The sequence below is a fragment of the Uloborus diversus genome, chromosome 10 (genome assembly GCF_026930045.1).
Source record: "Uloborus diversus isolate 005 chromosome 10, Udiv.v.3.1, whole genome shotgun sequence".
Taxonomy (NCBI): Eukaryota; Metazoa; Arthropoda; class Arachnida; order Araneae; family Uloboridae; genus Uloborus; species Uloborus diversus.
This window is the reverse complement of record NC_072740.1, coordinates 116,398,745-116,407,606: the sequence shown is the minus strand read 5'-3', so window position 1 is coordinate 116,407,606 and position 8,862 is coordinate 116,398,745. Positions and strand designations below refer to the sequence as shown.

At 30.5% G+C, this 8,862-nt stretch overlaps 1 protein-coding gene across 1 annotated transcript in view; it reads right to left on the bottom strand.

The window, feature by feature from the left end:
- Positions 1-4,145: 4,145 nt before the first annotated feature.
- The window catches only part of LOC129231862 (homeotic protein antennapedia-like), a 151,537-nt gene continuing 146,820 nt past the window's right edge, over positions 4,146-8,862 (bottom strand). Inside the window, exon 3 of the mRNA XM_054866247.1 lies at positions 4,146-4,408. Within this exon, the coding sequence (XP_054722222.1) occupies positions 4,146-4,408 (263 nt within the window). The remainder of the gene's footprint in view (positions 4,409-8,862) is intronic.

Here is an 8,862-nt window from a genome sequence, read left to right as displayed (position 1 = left end):
CTACAAACTTTAAAGGAATGCAAATAATTTTAAAAATATGTAAAAAGAATGCTAAAACACTTGAATGGTATTAGATTTTTTTTTAAACATTGGTATTTTCATGACAAAATTTTTTAAATTGAATTTTTTTTATTTTTTTTACCTTTTTTAATACTTAGGAAGGTCATGCGCGATCTAAAGAATAAATACTTAATTTTCCCACGGTTAGAATGTCAATACACAACATTTATTTTTTCTGCTAGTAGAAGTTGCTTAATAGAAAATATCTGTAGTGGTGTCAGCTTAAAATACAGCTTCTGTCAAGAATAGGTGTTCTTGTCAACATATTTTTTTTTTTTTTTAAATGAAATATTTTTCCTGACACTTTTTTTACGATCCTAAAAAATGGGGAAAAGAAAATAGATCCTAAAAGGGTAGATAAATACGTGTGACAAATGGTATTTTAAAATATTTCTCACAAAAGTGACATAATATAAGCTTAAAATTCCATTCAAGAGAAGATTCAACAAGCCAAAAGCTTTTTAAAAAGGAATATTGACAGGAATAAGAGCCACCTTGCTAAAAATGAGACACTTGATGGTCTAAGAAAATCCTTTTGAAATTAGCTAAGGGCTGAATTGCGTCAGTTTCTTGTCAAGCTAGATACCAAGCCTTCTGGGATGTTACCTTTTGTGTAGATTTCCTGTTCACTGCATACAAAAGAAGTAACAGATGATGGTTGAAATTCTTCGTCTCTATTGTTACGTGACTTGGACTCCAAGTCTTGTTGGAGCAGAATTGAAAGGTTGACAGGCAGCTGAATCGTGTTCGGAAGAATCTTCCATTTGTTCCTTTTTCTGTGTCCTGCTTTGTACTGAATGAGAAACCTCGAAGCTACCTGTAATCGATTGGCACTGTGTTTGAGGCTTCATAAGACTGCTTGAGGTGCATCAAATGGTACTTTTTCGAGGGAAAAAAAATTCGGATAAAGCTTAAAAATTTGGCCGGGTATTTAGTGCTCGCATGCTGAAAATCGACTTGATTGCTATAAGCGGTCACTGTAAATTTATTTAAAATTTTAGATCGCCCCCAGTAAATATTTTAAACTTTTTTTTTCACTCTTTCCTTCCTCTTTTTAAAAATCAAAGCTCCGCCTTCATACATAGAAAATAGTATTTTAATAAAATCTATATTTCTAATAGTATTTAAAAGCTTGCGTTTAAATAAATGCAAGTATTAGAAAACCAATGTATTTATTGGCTGTAATGGGCTTTTTTATTAATGAAGTATGAAGAGAAAGTGAGAAAAAAATCTTGTTTTGAAAGTTTAAGAAGTTTATGATTTGGAAATCTAAGCTTGAAATTTAATTGCGGGAAATAGTATTTTTCTTGAGATGTATTTATATTTATGGCTGCTGTAATAACTTTTAAATGAAGTATCAGTGGTTCAAAGAAAAAATATATTCTTTGAAAGGAAAATAATTTTATGATTTGGAAATTTAAGCTTAAAATTTAAACAATGAGAAATGACTTTCGATACAGATTGGCTTTGAACCTACTTTCTTATAAATATCGTTGCATATGCCCTAACAATTTTTTTTTAGATTTCAATGCAGCAATTTTATATCATTATTTTGAACTATTATAACTGAAACATAAGAAATGCAACTTTAGCATAAAAAATAGGCTTTTTTTTCAAAGAGTTTGAAATAAGATGTTAAAAAAGCAAGATTTTCAAATTTTTCGTTATACTTTTTTTGAATTACACATTTTAGCTCTCCTCCATGAATGAAAAAAATCGTTTGAATGCCCATTTCCAAAAAAAAAATGTTAATCGTGGGGAAAAATAAGGGTAGTCTTATAGTTTCTAAGTTTTAATGAGAAAATGTAAAAGAAGCAAGCATATAGTTTTTGAGGAGCACTTGATCTAAAGCAATTTTTGTGATTTTTAAAACATAATTTTTAAGCAAAAAATTTTCCTCAAAAATTACTTAGTATCAAAACGGGTGATTTTCCTCGAATGATGATCTTACATTTTTGCCGTAAATAATTTATGTGATGATGTCCAACAATTTATTGCTATGTGCTTTTAAAACAATTGCACACTTTCACACAATTTCAAGATGCTTTAATAACATGTGTAATGTGTTTAATATTATATTTTTAATACAACTGTGCTTAGAGCACCAGTAATTTCAATAAAACACCGGTAGAGTGCTGATGTAAAATAGATAAGAAAAAAACTGTTGTGCCACTGTATTTTTTAACAAAACAGAAAGATAAATAAAAATTTAAACAAAACAAAACAATTTCTTCAGTCTTCTCTATAACTAGCTCTTAGAGCACACATCATTCACGGAAATATTTTATTCTGCATTACATATAATTTATTGGCAGGCAACAAGAAGTCATCAAAATTTCACTTCAAAATTGTTTAGTTGAATGTAATTAGAAAAATTGAAATTTAAAATTTACACTTTCGATCGTCACATTTAAAATTTTTTTGACGAAGATCGGAAATTATAGTTGAGCAAAAACATACTTGATGCTTCTCGGAATAACTCGTCAATAAATTATATATGCCAGCTTGGTGCAAAGGACATATAAATACAAGAACAATAGCCACACTTAACAATACATGTATAACTAAAATCACCGTTAAATTTTTGTTGTTAACTACAATATATACAATGATACACTGATATTTTCAAAATAGGAATGGGTTTGAAATCTTAATGAATCATAATGTTCAGTCACCGATATTTAAAATGAAAAGAAAAAAAAATCATTTTTGCTACCTAATTTTAAGCTTCAAGGGAAAAGTATACACACTTTCTTCAAGAAAACCGCAATTTTAAAATGAAAAATAATGTTTGAAATATGAAACGGAAAAATGTACATCGTTTTCTATGCTTTTGTGAACAGTTTCCAAGTCCATCACATTCACTGAATCGTAAGCATTTGAATATCTTATTGCTAATTTATACAACACTCTTAATTGCCTTTTCATACATCATTGTCCTTCATTTTCTATTCATTCATTTACTAGCTTTTTTTTTTGGCATTGTTGAAATATTATACAAGCCATAAAACGCGTTTACTATAATTACTAAACAAATAAAAAACATCTATCTCGTTAAATAAAAAACAAAAAAGAGAGAAACACTCCTCCGGCTTATTTTCGTTCCACAACTTGACGATCAACGCTCACATCAACACAAAAATATGCTTCAAGCTGATCATGTCTCCGGGTGTGAGTTTTTAGTTTGTACAGTCTAAAAAAGTAAGTACTTCCTTTTAAATTGATCAGTTCAGCTGCAGTCTCATGGTAGACTATAGTTCAGCCATTGGAAGGTTTATTTTGCCGAGCATAAAAACATTCATGTACTTGTCAGTTGATGAAAGAAACACCACCAATGTCCATCAGTGATGCGGTGTGATATATATACATATATATGTATATTGAGTATACAATTCCTTGTAATCCATTGCACTTTAGAATGAAAATTATAGTCACCACGCATACTTTACGAAACAATATCTTATAATTCACTTTTTACTTAGCGTAGTTGATTTTAAAAAGAAAAAAATCCTTGTGAAGAAATGTTATTAAATAAAACTAATTATGATTTGCAACTGCAGCTCTCTTTAAACAAATGTTAAATTAAGCTATCTTTCGTCAAATAATGCATTTCAACTGAATACCTTTAAAATCACTTCTCATTTTAAAGTAATTAATATATGTATTGTTTAAGCGAATTATGTTTCTTTGTTGAAAGGTTGCTGAAGATAATGTAAAGTAAAAATTTTCTTAATTCAGGATTGTTTTTTTATCATTATGATAAGTTGTGAAACTGACTGTTGAACTAAAATCAAACTATGCAGTCCAATTAAGTTCAATTTTGCTATTAATGAAATAAAGTAAGTTTAAAAACTGTGGTATAAGCTCCAAGAAGTGAAGAATGAAAAACTTTGATTCGGATTCTGCATCAAAAATTTTGTCTAATTTCTTGAACTTGAATCTGTAATAAAACTCCTCCGATACCTTTGAAACAAAACAAGCAATATAAAAATACCGGCAAATTAAACCTAACCCACTTAACTTGGTGTTTCCGTTTCATGTACAGTAGGATGGTAGATGAAATTAAACTGAACCGAGCAAATTCATTACTGTGGAGGATGTTCTCCAAGATGTGTTAGTTCTGGTGGAGTCGGACCCATTGCAAGACCAGCTTCCAATTTCGCTTTGTTTTCTTTTTTCCACTTCATGCGCCGGTTTTGGAACCAGATTTTTATTTGTCGTTCCGTGAGACATAGCGCGTGAGCAATCTCTATGCGACGCCTTCGAGTCAGGTAACGATTAAAATGAAATTCCTTCTCCAACTCCAACGTCTGATACCGGGTATAGGTCTGTCTTCCACGTTTCCGTTCTGCAATAAAGAAAAAAAGACAACACGCATTATAGAACGGTTCAAAATTACTACAAATTCAAAAAGCACCAAATTCACTGGACATGAAAAATTATATAAGAGTGATTTGTCGTTTTCAGGTCAGGAGCCGTGTCCTGATACCTCAATCAGTCCGCAAATCAATCTACAATCCTCCCTACTTGAAAATTGCGCATTGATTTGTCAGTTCAGTCCACGAAAAGGAAGGATTGCGGATTGTTGATTTGTCAGCACAATCCACGAAAAGGGAGGATTGAGGACTGCTGATTTGTCAGCACAATCCGCTCAAAAGAAAGATAGCAAATTGTAAATTTGCCAACCCAATCCCAGAAAGAAAAGGATTGCGAATTGATTTGTCTACTAGAAAAGCTGTAAGCACGCGTCCCCATAACTTCTCAATCAATATAATCAATTATTGTGTTACTGGCTGCTCGAACTTTGGCTTAAATACCTATGAATTTTAGTGAATCTTCAAAACCACATACCTGTAGCATAAATTCAATTTATTAATGTTTTGTAATGTCTATATTTTGTTACTTTATTTAAATCTTTCATAAAATTCATAGGAAAAAAATAATTTACTTCACTCATCTTAATAAACGGAATATTATTAAAAATACATGTTTAATACTTAGCACTTCGATTTGTATTAGATAGGAGATTGCCTTTTTAAACAGAGAAACATTGGCAATACATTTTAAATTGATGAATGAGTAGTAAAATCATTGTTACAACTCAAAAATGAAAACTGAAGTGTATTTATTCATGGATATTTTCAATACATAAATAGCAATTATTGTTAAAGTCGTTATAAAGAACTACACTTCCGGCAAACACTAGTTGACAAGTTTATGTGAAAATACTATTTTTTTTCTAAAACGTGTCACACGTAGTGCACGATTTGAGACTGTTATGTGCAGATGCTGAAGGTTTGGGAATAGTTGAACCAGATTTTGGAGAAAACTGCTGAATTTTGTTGGAAATGAACGCTCTATAGTAGACTGTGTTGTGTATTCCACATTAATTTTGTAATGCGGAGCTTCACGATTTCTTATAAGGCTAAAAACATTTCACAATAAAATAACTCAAAGCCATCCAGTCTTCTAAGTACATGACATATTTACTACAAACCTGTTGAATACAAATTTTGTTAAAAGTGTCAGTCATTTTTGGCATAGTAATTTAATTTTTAAAAATATATAGACGCATTGAAAAGTGTTTTTTAAATAAACAGGACATAGAATTCAAAAAATGGGTTAGTATCAGCAGTGGTGTACTCGAGGGTGGACATCACTCTCTCTTTTTTATTTTAACTTAAGTTCTCCCCTCCTCCTGTTTTCCATTTTAACTCAAGAGTCTCTTCCTCCCAGCATTTATTAATTTCAGGGTTTTTTATTTCAAAAATGCTTATGTTCAAATTTGCGAGTATCTCCCCACCTTGTTTCCCAGGACTGTACCACTAATTAGGAACAATAATTTCATTTTACAGTGAGGGAATCAACATTGTATAATTTTCTACCTTATACTGTTCAGTTTCCGTATTCGCAAAGTGAAAAAAAGAAAAAAACTTGAAAATTAAGAACATCACGGGTCTTTAAACAAAACTAGAAATTTTCCAATACCTTTTACAAACCAATCGATGACCCGATTTAACTGAAAATTACAAAAAAAAGTCCATTATTTTTTTAAAAGAATTTTGCATGACTTAATTTTGTATTCTTTACAGTAAAGAAAAAAAAAGTCGTATGAAGTAGGCTATATTTTTTAATCTTTAAAGAAGAAATTCCTGACCTTATAAATAAGTTTAAAAAAAAAACATAAAAGCGCTTTGGAGAAAAATAAAATGCTCGGACAATGAGTCTTTTATGGCGTGAGCAAAACAACAAACTTTTTTCTTTAAAAAAACCGTGACGCCTCTTTACCCCTTAATTATTATTCCGATATATAAAAACGAAGTTAGATGTTTGTAGTCGATCAGAAAGAAATGACGTTGATAATGAAGTTTGCAAAAGAGCACGTTGGCGCCTAAAACTAATACAGCCTTGCATGCAATTTTGGGTCTGTCCACAGCCGGTCGTTAAAGTCGCATTATCTGATAATTTACCCGCATTCTTTTTTGGTAAAGAGAAAGCGTACTACCGTTTAAACTTTTTCTTTGCAGTTTTTCTTTTTTTTCCTCTCAGAAGATTTTTTTTTTGGAATCAGCTTAGAAGAACAAAAGTATACGGCGAAAATAGAACTGCGAGAATCACACGTTTTTCTCGCTTGGAAAATACTGGGAAAATATTCGCTATTAATGTGTAAATAATATCCGAGATGCCTTTCAATGTTCAAAATGGTTTTAGAATTACGTCAATGTGCATTTGCAAATGACTGCTTTTATATAAATCTTAACAAAATCATCTTTTCACTATGTTAAATCTGAAGTACAGGAAAACGTAAGCATCATTTTAATCCTTAACATGGATGCTGACTACATTGATACTGTTACATTGATGCTGTCTAAAATAAGGAATAACAACGTCAAAAAGCACGAATTGTAGATTAGTGCAGACACGTGTTTCGGCGCTACAAGGCCTGTTTCAATGCAAAATAAATGAGCTTATGGTTGAGAAAAGACATCCGACAGAAGCTTTCACGAGGAGGTTGGTGAGCGAAACAAGCAAGGCGTAAAAGCCCCTAGTAGAAACCAGTAAAAAAGTACAATATAGAAATATTTATAAGTATGTAAAAGGTTAAAAAAAATTACATATGCGGCATTTTTAGGTAGATTTAAATACTACAGGTATCATACAACATACGCTACTGAGTGTATTACGACAATATTAATGGAATATAGTGTTAAAAAGGATATGAAATAGTTTAAAGACATTAAAACCAGCACTCAAATACTTCTTTTGGATTGAAGATACTCAAGTAATCTTCAATCCAAAACATGCAAATAAAACCGCAAACAAATTAAACGTAGAAATTAAATGCAGGGTTTGTAAAATAATTTTAAATAAAAAGCAAGTTTCCACATCTATGATTTAAATAAAAGGAAACAGATTGGAATCATCAACCCAAGTATTCAAAAGGTTCATTCTTGAAATATATGATGAGCTTATAGAATAATATTAATAAATTTAAATTAATGCTTACTGCTGCCGCTGCCATAGTAAAATATAGAGAATTAATTTCGAATATCAGACTGCTCAGTTTATCCAAAACATTGTCCAGTTTTCAAGTATCTAACAAATGCTCACCTGACGATAATACCTTTTATTTTTCTTTTGCTTAATAATAAAATTGCACAGTAATAAGAGAAATATTTTATTGTTTTACGTTTCTTTTTTCAAATGTCGTAAATTTACATAAACTTTGTGTCGTTACAAAAGAAGTTAGTACGAATTTGAAATTTTGCAGAGCTGCCGAATTTGGAGAACTTGAATTGCCTCTTTTCCGAATAGGGTCTTTTCCGCTTGTCATGCAATGGGCCATTTTCCTCCAAATACCGCTCTAGTGTGCCTAAACGAATGAAGAAGAAATTGCCTTATCAACATAAATGTTTCTTACAATGAAAATGAAATTTGACTTTGGAGCAAAAGCTTAAAGAGCAAAAAAATCAGCTCGATAAAATAAGCCTTAATAAATAGTTTTTTGCTAAAAGACTAAAGAAAAAAAAAATATTTAAATATTTATCAATTACATTAAAAATAAGTGCTAACATAGTTACGTGTCATGAAAGATTACATTTATGTATCCGATTCATTATAGAAGGCAAGCTGGGTGTTTTTCATTTTATTGAATTCATTTATTTTCCGGGGGGTTTTTAATTGCTTTTACGAAAGATATGAGCTCTGATTTATCAACATTAAAATTTAAATGTGTTTTTAAAATTATGTAAATGAGGAGACATTTTTGAACGATGCGATTTTACTAATAGTCTTAAAATTGCTTATTTAATTAGGGAGATTATGGCTTTAAAAAAAGCGCTATTTATTGATAATACCGAAAATGAAAGTCTGCTAAAACTTTCTATTAATTACTATAGCAGCAAACAGCAGTAACTTCGCTAACGCTTACGATGAAATTATAGTAAATAGAGTAAACTCATGATACCAATTGAATTTTGAACAACTTCAATATGTAAACAGATAAGTAGACAAGTAATAATTTTATTTTATCAATTGTGTTATTTATCGAAAAAAGTATGAAAAAAAAGTTTATTTAATGAACTAAATTAAAATAATTAATAGAGTACGTTTTAATTGTGAAGAAAGAAAGTGAGAGTTTTGGAAAGTAATGATTTTTTGGTTGCTTTTCGGCCCATTCTCTAAAAGTTTGACTTCGAAAAATTTGTAATTTGTTTAGTCCTGAGAAATGTGAGAAAACGTAGAATGATTGGTGTCAATAGTATTCTTACTCGCAGTGGAATTAGGGAAAGATAGCTCGAA